Source organism: Helicoverpa zea, chromosome 21, assembly GCF_022581195.2.
Source record: "Helicoverpa zea isolate HzStark_Cry1AcR chromosome 21, ilHelZeax1.1, whole genome shotgun sequence".
Classification (NCBI taxonomy): domain Eukaryota; kingdom Metazoa; phylum Arthropoda; class Insecta; order Lepidoptera; family Noctuidae; genus Helicoverpa; species Helicoverpa zea.
In genome coordinates this window covers 8,600,053-8,626,212 of record NC_061472.1, presented here as the reverse complement: position 1 = coordinate 8,626,212, position 26,160 = coordinate 8,600,053, and the positions used below count along the sequence as shown (strand labels likewise).

The 26,160-nt window shown below is 35.6% G+C and overlaps 4 protein-coding genes across 5 annotated transcripts; 2 read left to right on the top strand and 2 right to left on the bottom strand.

Annotated features, from left to right (window-relative positions):
• LOC124640926 (zinc finger CCHC domain-containing protein 10) lies at positions 1 to 2,688 on the top strand. 2 transcript variants are annotated; one of them, XR_006985612.1, is made up of 4 exons: positions 1 to 237; positions 318 to 485; positions 1,402 to 1,839; positions 1,873 to 2,688. XR_006985612.1 is itself a non-coding variant. In XM_047178889.1 (3 exons), the coding sequence occupies exons 1-3, from the start codon at positions 194 to 196 to the stop codon at positions 1,592 to 1,594; spliced, it is 405 nt and encodes a 134-aa protein (XP_047034845.1). In that variant the 5' UTR covers positions 1 to 193; the 3' UTR covers positions 1,595 to 2,688. The 2 variants fall into 2 exon arrangements, 1 of the variants encoding a protein (XP_047034845.1); XM_047178889.1 differs by having other exon boundaries at positions 1,402 to 2,688.
• A 188-nt stretch (positions 2,689 to 2,876) lies between these two features.
• On the bottom strand, positions 2,877 to 16,824 carry LOC124641040 (DNA replication licensing factor Mcm2). Its single transcript, XM_047179048.1, has 16 exons — positions 16,669 to 16,824; positions 11,947 to 12,113; positions 11,516 to 11,682; positions 10,967 to 11,156; positions 10,354 to 10,543; positions 9,448 to 9,750; positions 8,641 to 8,844; positions 7,949 to 8,180; positions 7,499 to 7,590; positions 7,230 to 7,315; positions 6,740 to 6,907; positions 6,103 to 6,264; positions 5,504 to 5,657; positions 5,018 to 5,117; positions 4,500 to 4,639; positions 2,877 to 4,020 (listed from the first exon to the last, which is right to left on the bottom strand). Exons 1-16 carry the CDS (start codon positions 16,669 to 16,671, stop codon positions 3,721 to 3,723), a joined length of 2,658 nt encoding a protein of 885 aa, XP_047035004.1. The 5' UTR covers positions 16,672 to 16,824; the 3' UTR covers positions 2,877 to 3,720.
• Positions 16,825 to 17,161: 337 nt separating this feature from the next.
• On the top strand, positions 17,162 to 17,857 carry LOC124641042 (mitochondrial import inner membrane translocase subunit Tim16). The gene has a single exon (XM_047179050.1). The coding sequence runs from the start codon at positions 17,173 to 17,175 to the stop codon at positions 17,566 to 17,568; it is 396 nt and encodes a 131-aa protein (XP_047035006.1). The 5' UTR covers positions 17,162 to 17,172; the 3' UTR covers positions 17,569 to 17,857.
• On the bottom strand, positions 17,641 to 20,378 carry LOC124641041. Its single transcript, XM_047179049.1, has 2 exons — positions 20,158 to 20,378; positions 17,641 to 19,759 (listed from the first exon to the last, which is right to left on the bottom strand). The coding sequence occupies exons 1-2, from the start codon at positions 20,257 to 20,259 to the stop codon at positions 18,635 to 18,637; spliced, it is 1,227 nt and encodes a 408-aa protein (XP_047035005.1). The 5' UTR covers positions 20,260 to 20,378; the 3' UTR covers positions 17,641 to 18,634.
• Between the last annotated feature and the right edge of the window lie 5,782 nt (positions 20,379 to 26,160).

Here is a 26,160-nt window from a genome sequence, read left to right as displayed (position 1 = left end):
TCTGTGCTGCTGTGTTTGACAACGACAAGTTGACAAATCTTTTTATTTTCCATGCTTCTTTTTTCTGCGATTTTGTGATAATTCATTCGTATTTTGGGAGCATTAGCGCGCGATAGTCACCTTGCAGTTTGTGTTTAAGTGATTTTCACCTACCGACATATAATTTTTGAGCCGTTAACTGGAAAATTCCACCATGACTCTGGGAACTTATAACAGGCATCAGGCGCAAAAGAAAAAGTAAACCATTTGTTCCCTCCGTTTTTCTTGTAGATTATTGTGGGGTTTTGCTTGTTATTGATATTGTTTTGTTTTTCTAGACAAGCTGCGTTGGCGGCGGCCTTTCCACAAGGGATCCGTTGCCAGAAATGCTTGGAATACGGGCACTGGAGTTACGAGTGTAAGGGCAAGCGCAAGATATTGGTGCGTCCTTCGAGCACGCAGGTACTAAAGAAGAACCTGAAATCTCGGGAACAGGGATCCTGCAGGTAACTTCCCTTCGTTATTCAGTTTTTAGATTCATTCGATTTTTCTAGAAAAATGTCCTACCCTCAATATGTTTCTAATAGGTTCTACTTAGAAGATTAATAAAGAATCTATTTTGTTAATTAATTTCTAATAGTTAATATTAATTTCCACATATTATTTATTGGATTTTATTGGTATAATTTAAATTATGATGGTAAATGCCTGGTCACTTAAGGCTACAAAATAAAATTGTCTTACCTACCCACCATCTAAAAAAATATTTTATTCTTATTTTGAATTTAGTGTAATTTATAATTGAATAGAATCTAATATGCAAGATTCAGTTGTATTTGATGATGTTAGTAGAAGTTGGATAATGTATACCACGCAGACAACTGTGTACTGTTCCCATCAAATAACTTTACTTCTCCGATGCTAGCTAAATGTACATGTGCAGGAGTGGTGTGTTCATGTATTTTACTATCTTGAAGTTACTAGTGGCTAACGTAAGCAATGTATTAACAAGAATTGTATATTCAACATTTTCAAAGCACATGGCATATTTGATGATGAGATCATCCCTCAGGGGATGAAGGCCTTGCTAGAGGCTTTTCCACTCCTAACTATTTTGATAAACTAGTTCAATGACCATCCAGGCAATTGCAATTTACAGGAATATGGCAGATTTATACATTTTCGTTTTTTTGACTTACCCTCATTTTTTTACCGATTTTACTGACTTTTAAATCTTAAACTTTTTTCTTAGGAGGTATAATATGTGTGTAAATTATTTCAAAGCTGTGCTATATTCGTTCTGTTCTTCTGCTATCAGTTGTCAGACTACTACATCAGTAAGCCATTGTCTCACTGGTTACACAAAGCACATGGTTTCTTTTAGCCTTTTATATTGATCACCTATTTTTATTCCTTCTGCAGCAATGGCAGTTGCAAGATACCAAACAAAAAGAAACGCACCAATGACTGCGCCGATTGCTCAGACAACAGTTCTTCCGGTAGCTCTTCAGGATCAGACTCCTGTAGCTCGGACGACTCGGGGAGCGACAGCAGCAGTGACTCGGAGAGTGACAGCGAGAGCAGCAGCGGGTCCGAATCCTGCTCAGATTGTTAAGGAGATAGTCAGCGCGCTGTACTTCACAACTGGTACTTATAAATTGCATTCGCTTCTCATCCGTAAATGTACATAATTCAATCAAGTCATATTCAGAATATAGAGAAGTTATATGATGTGTGCTCATTTGTAAAGCAGGCTTTAGTATACTTGATGGATAAAACCTATTTGATTTAAAATGTTAATCTTATTTTTCTAACAAATTTTGATAAGAATAGCATTCATTCTTAATATTTTGTACTATTATTTAATCTTGTATCAATTCTCATTATAATATAATTGTTAGAAAAGAGGTTTGTAACAGTACCAGTTGTAAGTTCATCCCAAGTGACATTGCATGTAGGTTTAACCATCACCAGAAGATTTCATAATGCTGGACATTAAAAATAAGGACTTAGTATAATATGTGACACTGTTCTTAAGATATTTTTAACTTGCAGACAATGTTTATAATCTATTTTTTTGTGTATGTAGTGGCACTTTCTCATTCAGCCTTTGTGTAATCAATAGCAGATTATAAACGGAACACTGGTTTTCGTAGATTCGATTAAAAGTAATTTAAAAAAGGAAATTTGATGTTAGAAAAGAGCTAAATGGGTTTGGCGCCATTCTTCCTAATTATTTAATGCTGTGAACTTGTTGAATGTTTGTAGTTTAAAATGATTCTATAAGATGCTAAAAGTAATTATATGTGTGTATGAACGGATTGGGAGTTTGTAGAGATTTATATCTTTAATATTATTTAGATATGTTAGGCTTTATTTCCACTGACATGATTAAAAATGAAGTGTGAACAATTATTTAATGAAGCCAAAGTTTGCTGATGTTAATATAATACTCTATTTAAACTTAAAATTGACTAACAGACTTAAGTTAGTGGAAATTTAGTCATTTTGTTTGTGCTTTGTGAAACTGCTGTGTTAATATAGCATAGAGTTAAAGTTAATTATCAATTACATATTTACATGTCATAGACGTAATATTTTCTAAGACTGTATAGTAAAATGTCTCTTCAATTTCATAGTCTCATGATTTAAATAGACAAAATGTAAGAATTTTGATATAAAACAAAATATAATTTAAATGGGATTGCATTCAAGTCTTTTATTGAAAACCATTTTAAGCCTTCCATTTATTTTTAGTAAATTATTCTGACGTCAAGCGCAGAAATACGATGGATAACGACAAGGTGAGAAATTAATTACACTATATAAGTTGTTAAAAGTAGTTACGGGCTGTTCAATAGATAAGAATGGCCGTAGCAATAAAATAAACACAAACATGATTACAAAAATTGTTTATTTAGAAAATTACAAATTGAAATCACTGATTACGAAAAACATAATTAGATACAATACAACTAACAATCGGGTTTGTACTTAACCAAGGCACTTAGTTTACTCATACACTTTGTACCTACAACACAAAACATTAAAATTATCCTTTTTGAATTGAAAAAAAAAAAATGAAGATTTTGCCCATTTTATATGTTAGTTATCATCGACTCGCAATTACTATATATGGAAAGAAAGTCTTAAAAATAACTTCGACTGTCAGATGACCTAGTTTCAAGAGCTACCTACTATTCTATTCACGGATATTCGATCTTGCACTATTATTAGAGTAACTTGATCCATACGAGACCTATAACATGTCTGAGTTCAGCACAGAATCAAAGAAAAATCGAGAAATTAAAGCTTATTCTAAAAGACTTAAATCAAAGACATTTTGTAGGCAACATTAAAGCTATGTTACAATTGTAGTGATTTTGTAAAAGGTGGGTATCGGTAAATATGTCAGTACTACTATGTGGATTGTAGATAAATGGTACCTAATTTTGTAACAATAAAATTGAGATTTATATTTCATTTACTGGAATTGCGACGTCAGTGACAAAGTGAATCTAATCTCAGCAAATACAAGTAACTTTATTGTGAAATATTATAATCAATATAGACGTTTTCTTGCATTTCATCTTTCATAGAATTAATAAAATATACAAAACTGATACTAAAAAATCTACGAAAATTAACACAATTTTACAGTGAGTTTCATACCTTGTAAACAAACCATTTACTACAATTCACACAGTACATCAAAAATAGAAAAAAAAGAAACATTCTTTATTAAGAAGACGCACTAGATGCACTAGGCATATCAGGCAATACATGAACAATAACTTTCCTCTTAGCATCGTACGTGAAGCTATTCATTTTGAATATCCTGCTATCGTAAAAAGGTTTTAAGTCAGAAATGTTGATCTGTCTTGCTCGTTCTAAGAGGTCTCGTTCGGAAATCTCAATGGTAGACTGCGAGTGGTTGTGAAGGCCTCGCATGTAGGCTAGCTGGTCCATTGTGAGTTGGCGTAGGATGTAATACAGGAGTTCACTGTGGTTCTTGTTGTATGATAGGTATTTTTGGAATGTCTGTGGAAGAAAGAGGTTTGTTACTATGAAGTTAGTAGAATACAAACTTCACCCTTATTGGTATTCAAATTGGGTAAAAATAAAGAATGATGAAATCTAAGGTGTTCTAACTGTTCCCCGTGGTTTCACCCAACTCCCGAGGGAACTACTTCCTACATTACATAAAATTTGTAGGAGTTGGGCTATACAAATAAAACGCATCCTGACGCGTCATCCCTTTAGGAGCTACTATAGAGCAAGTTAAAAGTTTCTTCTTTTTATTAGGTACTTAAAAGTCAAATCATTTCTTTCATTTAGGCCTTTACAAGCACTTATGAACGTCAAAAATTATGAATAGGTTGATTCTAGTTGCCCATACTGGCTTTTTTTACATACTGGGCGCAGGTTCCAACTGCGCGATGATTTTTAAGTGAATTACCATGTAGGTAGCCCGTTACACGGTGTTAAAACCTCTGAAAAACGGTATAAAAACTAGGTACCTGTCTCATAGCCCTCATGACGCTGTACTTCTGCGTCTCGACGAAGCTCTCGAGCATGGTGCGGATGGCCATGTTGACGTCCTCCTCCGACACCTGCGGCCGCAAGTGCATGCGGGCATGCGCCTCACTCATGCGGATTACTGTAAAAAGATTTTATTGGTTGGTAATTATGTATTTTTGATAAACTAAGTTTTTTATTTTGTGACAATTTCGTAGGTATATTGTAGTTCTGTAAGTCAAACGGTCATTTCATTTCTTCATATTGCTCATTTTAACATAAACAGAAATGTTTGAGTTAGAACAGACGTGCAGAGCTACATACTCCATTTGAATATGCACTTAAATCTAAAGATTGCTCAGTGCTGAACCCCAATGTAAATACAATAATAAGAATTAATCAATTTAATAATTATTTTAAGCAGTCGATTATATTATTTGTACTCCTATCAAGATCTTCAGTTAAGTCAAAAAAACCTTTAAAAAGGATATACATAGAAAACCGATTGATATATAGGTACCTGATTCAATGTGACGAACAGTGATGGGTAAACTGCCGGTGGCGAGAGATTCCTGACGCAGTTGACTGTACATCTTAGCTACCTTGTCTTGATCCATATTCTGTAAAATACATGGTAAATATCAATATAAACTAGTTTATATAAATGTTTGTTTCAAAACTCTCAATATTATGTAATATATACCCACTACCCATAATTTATTTAACATGTCAAAGGCCTATTTTCACTAACAAGATAAGTAAAACAGCCGTTCAATATACGAAGATGAACCTTTCAATTTGGGACGTAAATACCAAAAAATGTTGATTAAGAAAGATTTTACAAAAATCTCGCTTCATGCAAAGAACGTTGTTGTTTAACCAGCCAATTATATAAATGACTGTCGGTGAAATTGGGCTTGAATAGAATAGAGGTACATACTTAAAGCTATTTTTTAAGGACTTAACCCATTAAAAGCACTAAAGAGATAATGAAAAGGTGACATACCTGCAGTTTAGGGTGCACATTCTCCCTAGAATAGACGATGTACTTCTTGAGCAAGTCCTGGGGCAGCACGAAGTCAGGGTCGGGAGCCGCGTTGTCCTCTAGCGTGGTGCCGCGCTGGGTGGGGTGGTGGCGGATGTGGGACGATACCACGAACCTGGGGGGTAGAAAGGTGGTTAGCTAAATTATTCTATTCTACGGACCTACCTGTCTGTTTGTAGTCATATCTCATAATTTTATAATAATTAATGTTGTATTAAATGCTAATTTAGCTCAGAAGAGCTTACTGTTAAGTTAATGGAGCGCGGATCGATCGACAATAAGGATAAGTAACGCTTAGCGCGGTCAGTAAGTGACCATGTTGTTATAACGAGTTCTTCACTGTTTCGGAAGGCACTATAACTCTAAAAAATGGTGGGTCTTTACTGTCACTTGGCCACCTTTGGCAGGTATTACTGGTAGTCGGAATCCAGAAAGTAACTGGGCTGAGGAGGTGAGATAGCCAGTCGTTCCTTATAACACGCTCGCACATACTCAGTTTAGACCGGAAGCCGAACCCAACATAATTAGGAAAAGCCTAGGCAGATAATTAAAATACAAACTTGGCGAGATGTGCATCCTGCATGGGATCGGGCTCGTCCCTCACGACGCACAGCACGTCGAACCGCGACAGTATGGGCTCCGACAGGTTCACGTTCTCAGAGAACGTCAGCGACGCGTCGTACCGACCGCCTATAGGGTTGGAGGCCGCTATTATTGAACATCTGAGGGTAGAAAAAGAGTATTAGTATTATTTAAGGACGGCCAACAAAGAATACATGATGATATAAGTTATATCGTTGAATATCTCTAATGAAATTGGGGTTTATCACACCGTCAAAATAGATGTCACATTTCATAACAACTTCTACTTTGAAACTTAACATAAAAAAAGTAGGTAGGTAAACAGTTGTTTTTTTTTTTTTCAATATGTAGTTAAAACATGGGCATTATGTATTGCTCTTTAGATATACTTAACATGGCAAATATGAGCGATGAGCTAGCTCTTTTCTAAATAATACTATCAAATCATTTTACTCATATCCATAGAATTCGTCTCAGGATTTTGTTTTGCACAATTTTTGCGCAAAATATTTAAGTGCGCAAAGTTGTTTGCGCCGACTACTTTACTGCGCAAACGTTTACGAAAAAGGAAACATAGAGAAAAAATTGATATTTTCGATCTCCTTATTTCCTTACCTAGCATGCAGAGACGTCACAATACCCGCTTTAGATATAGAAATAGACTGTTGTTCCATGGCCTCGTGTATTGATGTCCTGTCAGCATCGTTCATCTTGTCGAACTCATCTATGAGACATACGCCGCGATCTGCCAGAACTAACGCGCCGGCTTCTAGTGTCCAGTCTCTGTGGAAATGATGGATATTTTAGAAATTAAAAGATAAGAAATTAAAGGATTTTGTTGTATGAATATGATTATCGGTATTATTTTCTAATTTTGGAATTGAATAAAGGTATTGTTGTAGGCAATCTGAATGTGACATGAAGCACCAAAAACCATTGAAAATAAATGTATCACATTTATTCTTGTTTTTATTGAACTAAGTAACTAAGTAAAACATTTACCTCTACATTATTAGAGTACAGTACATACAGCAATATCATTAGATCGATTAAAAATTTCTTGCTAAACGAACTTTCCCGTGAAATCCTGGTATAACTAACAAACCTTGTAGTAGGATTCTTCCTGACGTAGGCAGTAAGACCGACAGCACTGGCGCCCTGACCTGTTGTGAAGATTGCTCGCGGCGCTATCTATAACAATATGGACGATATTATAGACAGGAATATTACCATAATAAAAATTATAATTTGTAGAAAACTTACCACATAACAGCCTAGTTTTCAAGCGGCATATAAATTACAAAAACGTTGAATAAGTATGTAAATTAATTAATATAAAATGAAATTATCATGTATTGAATAAGTATTGTTTACCTTTTCAGTGTACTTCAAGAACTGTGATTTGGCGGTACCAGGGTCACCGCAAATAAGGACATTGATGTCACCTCTCACTTTGTGCTTGTCACCTAAAATTATAAAGAAATATTTTGGTGTTTAATTTACAAAAGATATATTTTTAGGAGAAATTTTACAAAGAAATGTATGAATACAGAGAATAAATCAAATGATTGCGACTTTCATAGAAAAACATACTAATATTAAGTAAGATATATGTTTAACAGCTTTTGCACCATTTGACTAAAGTGATAACCAAACCATTTTCATCCCATTGCCATAGGTCAATGAGCTGCAAGTATGGCTGATTATGGTTTGGTTATTATTATAGTAAATAGTGCAATTCACTTTTGGATAACTTTTTAAATATGTCAGTGATGTTAGTCAAAACTGCTGTTATTAAAAAAAAACCTGCTTTCCAAAACATACCTGGATTCTTAGGTTCCCCCCCAAACAGTGCCAGAGCCAACCCCCTCTTAATATAATCATGTCCGTATATAGACGGGGCAATACTTTGTACGATCCGCTCTCCAATCCTTGGGTCTTTGGATAGCTTCACTATGGTGGCCACGTCTTCATCAGTAAGAGAGTCCACAATGTGCTTGCAGTCTTTCACTACTATGTAGTTTGCTATTATCACTGTTGCGAAAACGGGGAAACCCTGGGGAAGAAATGTGGGAGTTTGTGTTTGGTTGTCAGCGAAATTCATGAAAGAGAATAATTGGGAGATTCATCTAAAATAAAACCCTGGCAATTGCATTTGGTTGGACAAGAAGTCAACCCTAATGCAGTTAGGAAAATTCTAGGCAGTAAAATTACAGTTGCATTTGTAAATGATAGCTCAAGTATTGCTTGCACAAGATGTAGATTAAATTAACGTTAATACTTTGTGTATCTTCTTTTTCAGAGTGGATCTAGATACAAAATCAATCAAAATCAAAAGTCATATATTCAAATTAGGCTGCAAAACAGCACTTTTCGTAGGTCAGAAATTACAGCCCCTAAAACGCCCACTCTTCACCACTTCCTATGTATTTTTACTGGGAAGAAGAAGTGGCGCAACAAACTCCCCAGCAACACCTCAACATAACAAACACAGTTATACAATTCAGCCAACTTACCTGCTCAGTATTAAGCGAGCCATCATAATTGTTGGTATAAATGCCAGTCAGATCCACTTCATCTCCCGGCTTGCACCGGTCACACAGATCAGCTAACAGTATGCACTCCTTGCTGCGAGGAATACGTCCGGCGGGGATGCGGCCCGGGGACTCCTGGATTGTTACTTTCTGGTAGTTGCGGTATACTGTCTGTTCCATGTTTACCTGGGAATGGGAATAGAAAATGGTGAGTGCTTCAACTGGAATAGAAAATGGTGAGTACATAGAGGTAGTATAAAATAAAGTCGCTTTTTCTGTCCCCATGTCCCTTAGTACGCTTGAATCTTCAAAACTAAGCATCCGATTTTGATTCGGTTTTTTTTAATAGATAGTCTGATTAAAGAGGAAGATTTACGTGTATTATCTATTAAATAGTGGAGAAATATTGTCATTTTCAATTTTAGTATTGCACCCTTGCGAAATCGGAGCGGGTCGCTAGTTCAAACATAAAATGGTATATTGATGTTTTTATGAAGTTAACATTCAATATGAGGAATGATCTTATCAACCGCGGTAATAATATACCTCAAAGATTTTTTTTTATTGTCCATGTTTAACTGTGGAAGTTCTTACAATTCCAATGCAATCCGAAATATTGTAAGATACTACCGTAGTTCCCATGAAATGTACGAGTTCAGTTGAAGAACACTGCAGCTACGGAGTAATTTATGGACGCGTAAATCTTAAACTAAATACATAATTGAAAATTACATGGATTTCTAGGCCAACTGACACGTTAAAGATTAATTAGTCAAAAACACTACTTACCATAAACGGCCCAGCACTCTGACACTCCGGACAAGACCCAGGCTTAACTTCAGAATTCTGAGTCTGAACAAACGGTCCCAATATATACCCGCATCTATTACAGTCATATTTCACGACAGACAACTGTGGTAACACCCCAGTGGTAGCCGTAATGACTCCCACAGTCCTCACGAGTTGGTTCAAGTGTAGCTTCCGGAATGTTCTTAATTCTTCTATGAGAGGTAAGTCTGATATTCTGACGTGGATTTCGGAAGTAACTCGCTCGTAGCTGGGGAATATTTGGAGCACTATGTCTTTTGCTACCTGGAAGTGATTAAAAACGAGTTCACGAATGAAAAATTTAATAAGTAGTTGATGATGTTTGTAGTTGTAAGTTTTCTTGTTGCAAGATGATAATCAAGGAAACAATTTAGACGACAATTATCTTTATCTTCGACTAGCCGTTTTCCCGCGGTTTCGCCCTCGTCCCGTGGTAACTACTGCCCGTACCGGGATAAAATATAGCCTATGTTACTCGTGGATAATGTAGCTTTCGAATGGTGAAAGAATTTCCAGTAGTTTTTGAGCCTATTCATTACAACCAAACAAGCAAACAAAGTTTTCCTCTTTATAATGTTAGTATAGATAATCGCGCATAAACGTACATACGTACCGGTCAAACTGAAAGTCACCTTTTTTTAGTTGGTTAAAAATGTTTATCATTTTACACAAAAAATAAGACTACTCTATTTGCTATAAGTAAAATTGCAATCTATTGTTAGTTGACTTCCGTGGATTGATGCTATCATCAATAAGTCCTCTAGAGAAGCAACAACTATCTCTAGGGTCTCATTTCTTTAATTCAGTTCTAATAGCAAAACAAAGTCATCAGCTATGTTTTGCAACTCATTACTTAATATAACTGACCTCATCAAAAATCTGCAACATCTGGAAAGGTGCTTCAGGCAAGAAGTAAGCCAGCACTTGTTCCCTGCGAGCCAGTACATCGAACTCCACGTGGAAGGACGCCTGGTTGTGCTCACACATGCGACGGATACGCTCCTTGTAGACGAACTGGCCTTTACTGTTCGTGTACGTGCGGAGGAAGTTTTTGAACCTGGGAAGGGAATAAGTGTTCTATTATTCATGTTTTTGAATTACAATTTAGTGAGGTAATTGAAGTGCGAAAATAGTTTGTTCGAAAAACCGTATCATATTCAGAAGAATGGTTGCAGAGGGAATGCAAATGATTTGGTACGAAAATGAAAAATTAAGGCTGTTTTTGAGAAGAACCCTTTACCTAGTTGTGTGTTAGTAAAAATAAAATAATGATGGTTATGGGAAGATACATATGTATAATACATCATGTAGGTACATATTATATCTGCATGAAATAAAAAATACATAGAACAAAAGCATCATACTTTAGTCATCTTAAAAAAAACAACAATACATATAAGAGACTGAGATTGGATGAGTGAGTAAAAAGACTATTCTCTACCCTCATAACATATGCATACTTATTTATGTAGTCACAAACCTGTTGGCAATCTCAGTTCTAGGCCCAAGCATAGAGACCCACTCCTTCGTAGTATAACCCTTAGTGTCCTCCAAGTTCTCAATACTCTCAATGCCCTCCTCCACTTGTTCATCTGACCCCATGGCGGCCTTCTCTGCGGCGCGGCGGCGCTTCGCCCTCGGGGCTCCTGTGCTTTCCTCGTCTGACTCATCTGCGAAAAGGCGAGGATATACAGATAGTACTCAATAGTGATACCTGAAAGGTTTCTGCAGCATCCCGCGCAGCTTTGCAGGACTAAATTTAGGTGTAAAACTGCAGTAAGCTTGAGTCAGGAAAATACGACGATACATTAATGAAAATGAATGCACCAATATAGATATGACAGCTAGACTCTATGAATAAAATTGTCTGTTTACAATACATGTACCTAAAGAAAAAAAATTCAAGCAGCTACAAAAAACATGGGTTTTTCTTTATTCTATTTCTGTCAACTATTATGAACACTGAGTTTTTTTACTTATGGTGGAAATGGCTTTATCCATTTACAAGTATTTTATAGTTGTTACTTACCATACAACAAATCGCGGTCATCCCTCCTAGTGCGGCCCTCTTCCCGGTCCCTTCTCCGGAGCTCCTGTTCAGCAGCCACGCGGTCTTGTATGGACATGGGATCATAGTCATCTTCATCCAAATCCTCTGCATCATAACGATCCAGTGCTGGCATGGGGCGGTAGTCACTGTGTAAAGAGTAATTAGCATTGTATATTAGTAATTAGTATTGTAAATCAATTTCAGATGATTTGCTCAACAGACTACTTGCAAATGATTTCTAGGTAAGGGAAACTTTTTTGTGTAGTGTATTTCACAAACTAAGTAGGACCTTACAATCATCATTAAAATCTGTTAACAATTTTCCAGAATTACTATTACAAGCTTTCTCATAAAAACAGCAATCCACACAACTTTATCCTACCCCTAATACATCACACAAAACCACTCACGCCTCCATATTATCGTTGAACAGTTCCTCTCCATCATCCTCTTCCTCCTCAGGATTGTCTCCGAGGATGGCACCCTCATCCTCAAACATCTCATAGTCTCGCGCCGGTGATGTCATGCGGGACCGCGCTCCATCTCGCTCTGATGGCGTGTCGGGGGCTGGAGAACTCTGAAATAGCAGTATACATATAAACATGAACCGTCTTACCACAAAAACTTTTAAACGTCAGTTTATGCCTTGTCTAAAAAAATGTCAAATTATGACGTTGACATATGGTTCATTTTGCAGCCAAAATTTTATTAGACAAGTGTAAAACAGGGTTTAAAGTTTTTGTAGTAAGGCCAGAAGTATTTATTCAAATATATGACTGTAGTATATTCTTGAATCTATAGTTATTTTATAAAGTTCATAAGTTTTTTTGCTTGGACGCACGAATCTTAGAGCCCACTGACCTTCAAAAGTACTTTTCTTCAGTCTTAGATAGCCCATTTGTAGAGGAAGATTGTGTTTGGTAGTTACTTAGAGGTTACAAAATATTTTCATTGAATTGCAATCTAACTGTCCAAATAAGTATAGAGATATTCAACCTCTTTAGCTCAAAGACAAATTATAAAAAGGACATAGATGACAGTTGTCAAGAGAAAAGGTTTTTTGTTCAAATTATTGATTTTTTATTTTCCATGTTTTTAATATAACTTTTATGTTTTAAATTTCTATTGCAATGTAAATACAAGTTAAAAAAGGCGAAGGAGTTTTCTTTACAATCTTGAAGAACCTAGAGATTACAATTTTCCATGGTCCTTCGAAGAGCCGAATCAATGCGTTAGTACTGAGCGCATGTGGTTCAGGAATCGGCGATGAGAGAGATAAGACGATGGTGAAACGCCGCTAGAATTCTACAATGAAATACTTCAGTGCACCAGGTAGTACAAGAGCTGGGTGCTCGATGACTTCAATGTAAGAATTGGACTTCAAGCTGTGAGTAAAAACTTGATATAATATCTCAACTGTGCAGTTGGAGCAAGATTGGAACTCTGTTTTGTTTGGTGTTTGATCGTATTTAATGAACTCGCGGACTCGAAGTGAAAGTGCAATACATTTAAACTTTTCATAATTTTAAGTAGTTGGTAAGATTTGAATTTGTTGCACATTTATGATGACTCATAGGTTTTTTTGAAGGTGTGCAAATAACTAACTATATAGTATTGTTCAGTTTTTGTTGTTGATTTGTTACATTATTTCATATACTCATTCGGTTATAGTCATGGATACGTTATTTAATATACAAATTGATAATAAAAGAAATATAGAAAAAAGTAGGATCAATTACAAAAAATCTCCTAAAGAGCGCATCACACCGTCATATTTAGAAACTAGATTGGAGACACTAGAACAACAGTGGGCAGTATTTATCGAAACGCATCGAGAGATTGTTGAAAAAACCGACAGGAAGCATAATTATTTTACGAGTGAAGCATATGAATTAACCGAAGAAATTTACATTAATTATAAATCTGAATTAAAGGAAGCTCTTAGACAATTTTCATCAGCAAAGGTTATACAGGATAAACAGTCAACAACGGGAAAATGTACCACTGTAAAATTACCCAAAATTGTGATCCCAATATTTTCAGGCAAATACACCGAGTGGATTACCTTCCGCGATCTGTTTCTTTCCCTTATACATAACAACGACAGTATTGATGATGTGCAAAAACTGCACTATTTAAAAGGGTACCTAGCTGGTGAACCAGAACAGTTGTTAAGGCATACACCAATCACTGCGGCCAATTATCAAGAATGCTGGCAGACCTTAACTAAACGTTATGACAACAGGCGTTACTTGTCTAATTGTATTCTAAAACGGTTAATGAATCAACCTGTTGCAAAGGAATCATCATCCTCGGTGAAGGAGCTGTTAGATACAACTGTGGATTGCTTACATAGCTTAAGCAATCTCGGAATTGATACAAAGTCGTGGGACGTCATCATTATTTACATTATTAGTGACAAGTTAGATTCTGAATCGCGCAAGCTATGGGAAGCAGAGATAAGCTCTGTAGAACATTTGCCAACTTTTGATAAATTTAAGTCGTTTTTAGAATCTAGATTTCGCTCGTTGGAATATTTAGATACTGCCAAGTCTACACAAAAATCCACAGCTGTAAAGTCAAAGAACCTTCACGCAGTAAGTTCAGATAACGATAATACTGTAATATGTCCATTCTGTTCACAAGATCATAGTTTGAGTCATTGTAAACAGTTTTGTAAAGAAAATTACAAAACCCGAAGTGAGTTCGTCCGAACACATCGATTATGTTATAATTGTTTAAGTTCCAACCATTCGATCAAGTTTTGTCGAGTTAAAACTACTTGCCAGCTTTGTCAACGTAAGCACCACTCATTGTTACACCCCAAGGTTTCTTCAAGATCCACGTCGCCTACCACAAGTGGCCTGTCCGGAGAAGCGGCAGCTGTCAAATCAGCAGCGTCTGCGTTGCTAACCGCCTCCAGTATGGCCCAAGAATCAGATTTACCAACACAATCAACACACTTCTCGAGAAGAGTAGTGCCTAACCGAGTTCTGTTACCAACCGCTCTGGTCGAAGCACAGACTGAGAGCGGTCATAAGCAAATGCTGAGAACATTGCTAGATCAAGGATCTCAAACATCCTTCATAACAGAATCGGCAGTTAGATTGCTGGGACTGAAGAAGATACCAACCAGGAGCGTCATTTCTGGTATAGGAGGTGACGAGAGCGCATTTGCCTCAAAGTTCATAGTTTTTGTAACTATTAAATCACGTCACGATCCTACAGTTAGCATTCAAGTCCAAGCATATGTAATGAGAACCATTACAACATTGATTCCATCTACAAAGATTTTAATACAAACTTGGCCTCAACTGAGAGATTTGGTTCTGGCGGATCCAGAATACCACACTCCAAGTAAAATTGACATTTTATTTGGAGCCGAGGTTTATGGCCAAGTCATTAAGGAGGGTTTAGTTAAATGCGGTTCAGGGCCTATAATAGCGCAAAACACATCCCTGGGCTGGATTTTATCTGGACAACCTCATGCTGATCGCAATGTCGATGCAGCACAACCTCACAACACATTAGTTAGTATGTGTTCACAGTCGAGTGATATCATTTATTCAAGAAGTTTAGGGAGACAATTGACTTCACTAAACTGAAATCAGTTTCAACTGGTTTAGAGTATAAACCAGCGCCAAAATCTGTTAGATAACATCTAACAACCAATGAAGATAATCCGTTTTGGATAAAGTATTCGTCACTTTAAAGGTTGATTAGAGTTGTAGCATACTGTAGACGTTTTTTGAGGCATAAAGAGCATAGGGAAGCATACTTGACCAGCGAAGAATGGACTGGAATGGAATGGAGAAAATATCAAGCTCAAGAGTTCAAGGAAGATATAAATAGCATCAAGAAGTCAGGAGTTGTCAGCAAGAAAAGTAAACCGAGACCTTTATGTCCCTGAATAGATAACAAGGGAATATTAAGAGTAGGTAGTAGAATACAGAAGTCTAAAATGACTGAGAGTATGATACATATCCAATCATAATTCCATCCAAAAATCATTTTTGCACGCTACTAGTGCGAGAATGACTCATGACCACGAGGCACGAGGAGCACATATCAACACATAGAAGCTATCAGTGATCTCGCCGCTCAATGATTTATAGCCGGTTTTAAGAGATTTGTCGCCAGGAGAGGACACTGCAGCGAAATTTGGAGCGACAATGGAAAAGACTTCGTTGGTGCTTCCAAAGAACTACAATCATTGGTAGCTACTGAAAGGTCAGCAATTGCTAATGAAATTCGAAGTTGGTTGAGTACTAACAGCGTTAAGTGGCATTTTATTCCTCCTCATGCCCCAAATTTTGGCGGACTTTGGGAGTCTGGGATCAAATCCACTAAATATCACCTAAAGTGTGTCATCGGTGATTCAACCCTTACCTACGAAGAAATGTCCACCTTACTAACTCAAATTGAGGCGTGTCTCAATTCCAGACCGCTTTCCCAGTCGCATGGACAAACATCCGGGTTCAGACGGACTCACTAGGGTTGTGACCCTTAAATGCAACGGGTGTAGAATTAAGAGACCAACAAATAAGTTATGTGTTTTGCCTATTGATTAGGTACTAGTTTTGTTTTGAATATGTTTGTTCTTAGTTTTATTGTATGCTCTTTATTTGTCCAATTACCTCATGGTGGGCGGCTCTTGATGGTTAAGGACAATTCAGGCGAATATGTCCTTGGTGGGCGGTATGTCCAAATAAGTATAGAGATATTCAACCTCTTTAGCTCAAAGACAAATTATAAAAAGGACATAGATGACAGTTGTCAAGAGAAAAGGTTTTTTGTTCAAATTATTGATTTTTTATTTTCCATGTTTTTAATATAACTTTTATGTTTTAAATTTCTATTGCAATGTAAATACAAGTTAAAAAAGGCGAAGGAGTTTTCTTTACAATCTTGAAGAACCTAGAGATTACAATTTTCCACTAACATTGGCAAATTAACGATTGCATAGACTAGTCAGACAACTATGAGAGCTTTCCTTAATCAAACTTATCAAAAACAACGCAAATGCTAAATATCATCCACTAACAATGCTTGGGTAGCGGATCGCCGATGCTACACCTTTGTTAATCACAATTAAGTAAATACATCGAAAAAGGAACAATGCCTTTACTCACCATTGTTTGAACTTAAAATTACCACAAAACTAATGAATGATATAACTAAATAAAAGTTAAATTCACAAATAAACGACAGAAATCGTCGTTACAAAAAAAACACAAACAGGTAATAACAGGTTAACTTCAGTGATGTCAAAAAAACGCGCGAATATGCAAGCAACTCAACTCAACCAACTGTCGTCTGTCACTGTCAGTCAGGGGTAGGCATTAAACGAACTATCTATTTTGAACCCTATCGTAGGAATGTAAAGACGAAAGTTCTACAGAGCTAGTAGTTGGGTAGCGGTCCATTTGCAGAAACCACCAAATTTAATTTGCTGCGTTCAGAAACACGTTATTTGACATTGCTAAAGAGTGATAACAAAAAACATTGAGCCAAAACGTCGTGAACGCAATTTAACCTCAAAGTTTTAATGCGTAACATTGACATGACCAGCAGACAGAGTTGACATTTATTTTGCTAGTAATGTCAAGAGTTATTTCATCAATAGTAGTGAAAATATGGCTAAATACATTGCTCAAATTATAGTTCTAGGTGCCCAAGTAGTGGGGAGAGCTTTTGCCAGAGCTCTAAAACAAGAAATAGCTGCGTCGCAGGAGGCAGCGAAGCGAGCTGGTGGTGGCGCCGAAGGCACCAGAAGAGCGGCTGCAAATGCCTCCACAGGCCTCACACTAGAAGAAGCAATGCAGATACTGAATTTAGACAAATTAGAAAAGGATAAAATTATACGAAACTACGAACATCTGTTTCAAGTCAACGATAAAGCCAAAGGTGGCTCCTTCTATTTACAATCCAAAATTGTTAGAGCAAAAGAAAGAATAGACGAAGAATTCAAACATGCGAAGGATGACAGCAAAAAGAAGGAGGCGCCGAGTCCAGCAAAGGACACATCATGAAACAATGTTAACTAACTTGGACTAGAGCTACTATTTTTATTGTTGTAGATATTGTTTTTAGTTAAAAACATGTTCAGTTTTGTAAAATATTTATTGCGTAGAAAATGGATACCACAATAGTGACTAGAATACATCAGTCTTCATAACATACATTGTTGATTACGCATTACAAAATTACAAAAGATGTAAAAATAATTCCTAAAAACAAAGTCACAATTCATAAACCCATTAATGCTGAAGCATAATGTCCTAAAATAATTAGAAATCAATAAATATTTGTTATGCATTACACTGACTTTTACTGCTAATCCCAATACAGCAATAAGTACATACATTGTTAAAAACTTGGCTATATTTTCTACATAAGTATCTATTGTGCTTGAAAGCTTAAAATATTGAATTTGTGCTTGGCAACATGTAACACTAATTCAGTCATAAATATTCAACTTATAATTAAGTTATGAAGTAAGAAGACCAACTGTAATCTTGATTTCAGACCACTTGCATGGTATTGCATCATAAAATCTTTGGTTTCTAAGACCTTCTGCAACTACTTCAACTCTTAGCAGATATGTAAAAAACATTATCCTAAATACATCTATGATTACAATTCCTTATAAATAACAAGTATGCAACCAAAAAGGTTAAAAAATGACTAGAAATAATTGCATAGTATGGAATGACACAATGGAAGAAATTGAGCAAAATGATACTATCTGGATACACATCAGTATTTTAAAAAGAGATCTAAAAGGTATACCATCAATACTTGATCCCACTCCATGTATAAATATCACTTTTCCAAAATGCAATCTTTACCTAATACCCCTTTTCCAAATATGGATTTTGAAACATTACATTTAAACTTACAATCTACCAGAAGGGGTTTCATTTAACACATTAAAACATTCCTACAAAGACAAGACCTTATTAAAAAGGATTATTATAAAGAGATTACTCCTTCACATTATTTACTGTTAATTGTCTCATTAAATAATAATATTTGAGATATAATGGACATCTATAAATGGCAGTGTCATAGACAACATTAATTATTATTTCCTCTTTAAGGTTTTACATCCATCAGAACTACAACTTCATACGGACTACACTCTGACATACCTAGAGTATTACAGAGCCAGCCGTAAAAGCCTTTCTCAAAATCGCAGACATCTTTCCACCAATTAGCAGCACTGAACGTAAGCTGCACTATACCTGCATACAGGCCCAGTCCAATAGTGAATATGACTATCAAAAATGGATAAGACAAAATCACTATGGGAGCGAGCAAAACCTTTTTGATGCAGCTGAAATTCTCAGTGACATGAGAAAATACATTGTACCAGGCCATTGTACCCATGTAGAATGAGTACAAGGCTGAAATGCAAGCCACAATGGGAATGCAAATGAGACTGAAGAGAAATATGTGTGGGCCATTGTATAGAGAGCATTTGGAGATATCCATCTTGTTGTACTCCTCAGCTACAATTGCAGCTTCAATAATCTCAAGCTCTTCCCTAGAAATATTGAGTTTGACATCAACATTCTGACCCTTTTTCTTGCCTCTCTTAATAGTGCCTGTCATAGTCAAATACCCATCCTTGGAATTGTCTGTCAGCGAACAGTCAGGGGACATTGAACCTTCAGACTCAACTCGTAGGGCTGTTATTTCAGTATCAGTGTTATCTGCCTCCATTATTCCAGGGACAATGTTCACTCGTTTTTTCCTCTTGGCACTATTCTTAAGGCTATCAGTGAGATTGCCCATTTCAAAACTGTTTTCAGACTGTGTTTGGGACATGCTGTTAGGGGTAGCGGATGAGCTCTCGTTTTGATCAGAGTTGAGAACCTTGCAGCTTTTCTGTATGTCACTGTCATTAGCATCTCTGAGATCACCATGACTGGAACAAGCGTCTGAGGAGTTTTCATATATTGGTGACAAGTCTATGATTTCCCGGCTGCTATTGAGAGTAGACAGAGCTTGATAGCCATTCTTTTGGACATTCTTCTGAGATTCTTCTCCATTGAAATCATTATATTCTTCATCATTGACGTCATTTATTATTGGCAGATTTATTTTCATGTTGGATTTGAGGCCTTCCATAGTAGAGTGGATTATGCCATTGACAACATGTTCAGAAACAGGAGAGAGTCCATTCTTGTATTTTGTTTGAGCTTCATCTGCAACTCCCTGGAAAAGAAGAGCAAATATTTATTAACTAAAATGTGTTAAAAATATGAAACGAATATGATTCAATAAAAAAAAAAAAAAAAAACTAATCAAATAAATAATTGACATTAATTTTGGAATTAGCCTTGAGCACAATGATACAACATTAAAAAAACAGTAAATTAGAGGCCACAATGGAATTGATAGAATCGATCACAAAATGCCAAAATCCTCGGAAACCGGCGTTATCAGCCGTGAATTGACTAAACAATAGAGTCGGTTTCAGCTAAAAAAAAACAAGAATCTCCGAACTTAATTGGATTGATTATACATAAAAGAATTACAACATTAGACAAAGGTATCCAGATATATATCAGCGATAAAAATGCAGTTAATAGAACATAAAATATTATATTTACCTGCACGGTAATGATGTGGTCTACATGGCTGGCTATTGTATTCTGTTTCTTGCCATTTCGTTTCTTCGGCAGAATGAAGATTGGCTGCTCCACTTTAGCCATAGCTGCACACGTTTCAGAGAACACAAATATACAGTTAACACAGCTTAATTATTCACAAATATATTAAAAACTTGTAGACGAAAAACAACAAACACTGCCGCCGGCCATTATTACAGTATGACTAACAGGGTCTTTTCACTTAGTACATTCTTAACTTCTATGGACAAAAAGACTCTGGCAATACTTTCCTCTCTTCTCAACAGATGGCGTATGTGTCGCTTACTTGATTTTATTGAATTTTATAAAAAATAATAATAATGATTATGTTTAAGTACTGAAGCTTACCTTTTAGATTAAATGAAAAAGAATATAAAATAAAATAAAGAAAAACAGTATCAATTTTACTTTGTAGCAACACTGTAAGAAATTGGTGTAGAATCCGTTTCTTTTCATGCATATTAAAACAATTCCAAGCTGTTTATTTCTTGATGTATTTGCCTTATTTCTGTTTGGTTCTTTTTATTTTATTTAAATCAATCTTAAGATTTACTAATATAATCATCCCCGTCCGTCATCCCTCGTTACATTGCAAATTTAAATGCAAATAAAATATTAGTACATATTTATGAAAATAGAGATAGAATGGAACGTCGCCGATGGCTAATACGTCCATGTTGCTTTTTTTCCCGTCATTGGCGATTTGTCAATACTATCGTGTTTTTCTCACCTTTGTTATGCGTTTTGAATTTTCAATCTTACGACCTGGCTTTGTTTTATGGACTTTTGTGACTGTGTTTTATTCTGTTTACCTGTGCTCTATCCTGGACTTTGACGACCGTACCTTGTTTTTTTGCAAACCGGCATTGATTTTTGGATTTCGATTTTCTACAATGACATCGGAAAAGAAATGTTGTGTACCGAACTGTGGTAAGAAATTTTGTAATATAGTAGTCTTTTTTGGCTTCTACTCTTTTTTGTATTAAAGTTTAAATTTTATAACCTAATAACATAATTCATAACCTTTGCTCCGTTGACAAATTATTAGGTTAATTAATAAACCAATGGTTCACAATACCAGCTACTTCAGAACGAAATTCCACGTGGTCGGAAACTAATCCGTGCTATGTGGTTTAAATTGCACCAGCTGTCCCCCGCGGTTACGGTCAGTTGGTCGTCTTAGGCACTCACATCTTAAGATTTTCTTATGGCTTAAAGGTTGGTTGTGTAGCCTCGGGGCGCTATGGAGCAAGGACTTAGAAAAAAAAACGTTTTTTTTTCCGTAAATTTGCCAATTTTTTTGCAGTATCGGGTTGACCTTTCCGAGTTATGGGCATTTCATTTTTGTTATTTTTGAAAATGGTTTATATTTCCAAAATGGTAGCTCGGATAAGATCGTTTTCGGGAAAGAAATTGTTGCTGTACTCAAAAGTCATGACATCGTGTAAAAAAAACCCAGCAAAATTGAGAAAAAAAAAAACAACATGATAAAAATTCTAAGTGTCGGTCGTCGTTACAGCTAGAGCAACCATTTTGGAAATATAAATTTTATTCAACTCGTATTTACATTTTATATTTAGATTTACTTAAAAACTATTCTTTTATCAAACCTAAAACTAAAAGGCATAAAAAAGAATCGTCCCCATCACTGTCGACTAGGAGCGTGCCCAAGAGGCTGACAGCATTACCTCGTTGGATCGCCATGCTGATCCTTTGTCCAAGGTAATAGCCAGCCTTTTGGTCACTTGAAGCGTCAGCCAGCCGCCTAGAGTGTTCTTTAAATAGAATGTGGGCACTCGGACCCATTTGAAATATAAATGGTTTTCGATAAAATAAGAAAAACATAAATGGCCCATAACTCGGAAACAGTGCATTGTAGGACCATGCTTCTCAGATCGTAAATGGTTGCTACAGACAAGGTCAAACCGAAAATCGGCAAAAAAATCGGTAAGTTTTCGAAAAAAAAGTCTTAAAACCTTTTTTTTTTGTTTTCTTTGCTGCTCATAGTGCCCCTAAGCGTATACTCCAACTCCTACACTCCGCCCCTAAGACGACCCACTGACCTAAACTTAAATCTGGCTATCATATTAGATATTTTTAAATTTAGTATTACTTAACATAATAAAATACCTTCCTACTTAATATTTTCTTTCAGGTTCGGAAAAGGAAATCCTGCACAAATTCCCTAATCCTAATAAAGATCCTGAACGCTTTCGAACTTGGATTTACAACATTGGAGGTGACATTCTAGCCTTAGAGAATGACATAATCTTTAAACGGCGTCGAGTATGTCATTTGCATTTTGAATCACATTACCATACAAGGAGCAAGTTTCTTAGTGCTGATGCTGTACCTCGACTTGGTTTACCTGGTAAAAAGTTTTTCAATTGTAAAATATTTATACATAAAAGTAAATATCTTTTAGTTCAACTTTTTAACCAATTTTATAAAATTACAGGACCCTTTATAAGAAGACCACCTCTTATGGACTTAACAAACCAAGGACACAACATTATTCCTGCTGAAGTTATTCCACCTCAGGCATCTACCTCTAGAAGTAACAATCCTGATATTCTTCCACCTCAAGAATCTGAACAAACTATCTCTAATAGGAAAATCAGTAAGTGTAATTTCTTTGTTGTTGATATTAAAAACCAGATTATATGCCATTTCATATTGGTATATGCATTTGCACCATTGTCATGCATATTTTACTTACAATCTTGTGATGATGTAAAGGAGATGGCCAAAAAAACACCCAGAGTCGACAGAAACTTCACATGCATCATTAGATTCAGTATAATGTGTGGATTAAAAAAAGTATGTCATATCACCCAAAAACCATGGGGTTCTCTTTTTATGATGGTTTTTCGATCAAGAATTTAGGTCACGAAAAAGTTTACCTTTACTGTTTGCTGTTTGTTAGAAGTTTACGATTTGCAAAATTATTTTTTTGTTAGATAAGGTATACTTCCCAGATATTCCCATAGTCATCAGGTCCGGATCTGATGATGGAAACCCTGAGAAATCGAGGGCAACTTACGAAAGTTGTAGGCGTAAATAGGGTAAAAACTTGACACTCAGGTGTATGTCTACTAGCACTGTACAAAAGTGGAGGCTTAAAGTTGACTTGATGATGGAGACCAGAGAAGATCGAGGGAACTCGACGACTGAATATGTAAACTACCTCGTGTTTGGGCTTATATTATTCGTATTGACGAGAACTTTCCACTAATGCGGATAGTGACAACTATACTTGTCACTAAAGAACCAAAAATAAAACTTTTTACAAAAACACTGACTTCTGGGCAGATGCACCTAATAATAGTTTTTTTATTAACCTTTGCCAGTTATAAAGGTTGCACATAACTGGAAAACCTCTCCAAGTATATAAGGTCGGTGCTTAATCGTTTCTGGAGTGGTTCATGTCAATAGTGCAATGGGTAGGGGTCAAACTCAAGACCTTTTAGTCACCAGGCAAACTCTGTAACTATGGGGATATTACTATTGGCTTGTATAATGTTAGTATACCTTGTTTTTTTATGTATCAACATAAATTCAACATAACCTATTTTTGTGAAAATATGATATAGCTCCTATACCCCATGGATTTCAGGCTGGACTTTTTGGCACCATCAAAGATCTATCATAATGAACCCATTGGTACCCATTTCGTTGCTGTCGATTCTGGGTTTTTTTACTAATTGAAAATTTGGCCATCTCCTTTATTCATTCCTTAATGAACAAAATTAATGAACAGAGCTAATCTTAGGAAACACCTAGCTACAAAGCTGGCTTTGAACTCTGTCCAATTGATACCTTTTCATATTGATAGTTTTAGTAAGAAGGGGTAATTTTTTGATTGAGTGAGTGAATACAAACTCACTTGCCCTAATGGATGTGGAATGGTTTATTTCTGCATTTCACTATTAAATACTAGTTATGCACTATATTAATTTATTTGCTGCATTGTTGGTTCAAATTCAAATTCATTTATTCATTTTGTGAAACATGGGTGATTACAGGTGTTTTAATAGGTTAATGTGCAGACCATGTCCCGCCGATAGGCATACAAAATTATTTTAAGAAATGTCAATAATATAAAAAAATATGAGTATATTCATGTCAAATTAAAAATTGTGTCGATAAAGTCATGTAAATGTCATAAGTATTAAAAAAATATATAAATTATCATCAGAATTTGTCATTCAAATAATCCTTGACTGAATAATATACCTTGTCTTTTAGTAGCTTGAAGAGCTTATTTTTAAATTCATTACTATTCTTACTATTTCTAATATCACAAGGTAATTTATTATATAATTTAGGTGCCATTGCATAGACACTTTTATGAGCAAAAGCAGTCTTAGTAGCTATAGTTTGTATCTTATCTGAGCGACGTTGACTTTCTACATGACTAAACAAGTGCATGTTGGTTCATAAGTTAACTTACTGTTTTCAAACACATTTAGCTGACTCTTGCTTTTGTTTTCAGAAATTACCAAACAATGGGTTGACAACAGCAATGAACAAAATTTGGCAAAAGAGATTAAAAAATTAAACGCAAAAAATATCTCATATAAAATGAGATTGCAAAAAGCATTAAAACTGTCCTCAAATATCACGTTTCAAACTGCCTTAAAGAAGTTTAAGACTTTAGCTGCACTATTTACAGTTATGCAATTCAGAGAAATCTCAAAACCAAAAATGGGAAGGAGATTCACAAAAGAGGAGAAAATTATGGCTCTCAGTGTATATAAAATGGGACCAAAAGCTTACAGATGGTTAAGCAAAATATTTGTTTTACCATCTCCAGTGACATTAAGCCGAATGGTATCCAGGGCTTCACTTAAACCAGGCATTAATGAAAATATATTTAACCAATTAAAAAAAAAAATTGGCAAAATGAATGATTGTGATAAGTTGTGCACATTGATTTTTGATGAGATGGCACTCTCACCACACATGCAGTATAATCCGAAGAAAGATAGAGTATTGGGTTTTGTAAACCACAATGGTGAATCAACACGGAAAATTGCAGATCATGTTTTAGTTTTTATGATTAGAGGTGTGATGAAAAATTACAAACAACCCATTTATTATTCATTCTGCTCAGGCAGTACACCAAAAGAAATTTTGGCTGCACAAATAAAGAAAATTATAAAACAATTGCATCTAATTGGATTTACTGTTTTAGCCACAGTGTGTGATCAAGGCACATCCAACACAAGTGCCATAAATTATTTAATTGAAGAGACTAGAGGAGAATATTTAAGAAAAAATGAAGAGCCACGGAATTCAATATTTGAAATTGATGGCAAAAAAATAATTCCTCTATATGACATACCACACTTATTAAAAGGGATGAGAAATAATTTAATGACCAAAAACTTAAAATTTACTTTGGATGGTGAAGTAAAAATCGCAAAATGGGAGCACATAATGTTATTATATGAAAACAATCCTACATATAAAGGCTTAAAAATAATTAAAAACCTCACAGAAAATCACGTAAATAAAGATAAAATACCAAAAATGAAGGTGAAATATGCTTCCCAGCTATTCAGCCAAACTGTGGGAAAAACTATGGGATATTTAGCTGGTAAGTTTATACTAAAGTCTATAAAGTTCCACCTTTGCAGGCAGCCACCACAGTGTAGGTGATAAGAATCTAACTAACATCCATCTCTAATTGCATCACTGCTTATCACAGCTGCTTACCATCAGGTTGTCTCGCAGTAAAACACTGTGTTAATAAAAAATATTCAACAGATTCTTAACACTCATTGTTGTAATGTTTTGAAAAACAACATTATTTTTTGTTTAAAAAAAGCGAATTTGGTTTTATCATTTGTACTATACTCCATCTGTAGTTTAGGTAGTTAACTAAAGGTAAACAATTTTGGTATGACTTTTAATTTAAAAATAAAGTACAGCTAAAAATAATTGTAAATAGAATAACAA

What these genes read in the sequence shown, in the direction of transcription:
- LOC124641042 (XM_047179050.1), top strand. Translation starts at nt 17,173, where the DNA reads ATGGCTAAATACATTGCTCAAATTATAGTTCTAGGTGCCCAAGTAGTG.
- LOC124640926 (XM_047178889.1), top strand. Translation starts at nt 194, where the DNA reads ATGACTCTGGGAACTTATAACAGGCATCAGGCGCAAAAGAAAAA. An exon ending in CATCAGGCGCAAAAGAAAAA is followed by an intron (nt 238 to 317) that starts GTAAACCATTTG and finishes TTGTTTTTCTAG; the next exon opens with ACAAGCTGCGTTGGCGGCGG. An exon ending in CGGGAACAGGGATCCTGCAG is followed by an intron (nt 486 to 1,401) that starts GTAACTTCCCTT and finishes TTCCTTCTGCAG; the next exon opens with CAATGGCAGTTGCAAGATAC.
- LOC124641040 (XM_047179048.1), bottom strand. An exon ending in AGAGTGCTGGGCCGTTTATG is followed by an intron (nt 8,845 to 9,447) that starts GTAAGTAGTGTT and finishes TCCCATTCCCAG; the next exon opens with GTAAACATGGAACAGACAGT. An exon ending in TGTTCGTCACATTGAATCAG is followed by an intron (nt 4,640 to 5,017) that starts GTACCTATATAT and finishes ATCTTTTTACAG; the next exon opens with TAATCCGCATGAGTGAGGCG.
- LOC124641041 (XM_047179049.1), bottom strand. Translation starts at nt 20,259, where the DNA reads ATGGCTAAAGTGGAGCAGCCAATCTTCATTCTGCCGAAGAAACGAAAT. An exon ending in ACCACATCATTACCGTGCAG is followed by an intron (nt 19,760 to 20,157) that starts GTAAATATAATA and finishes CTTCTTTTCCAG; the next exon opens with GGAGTTGCAGATGAAGCTCA.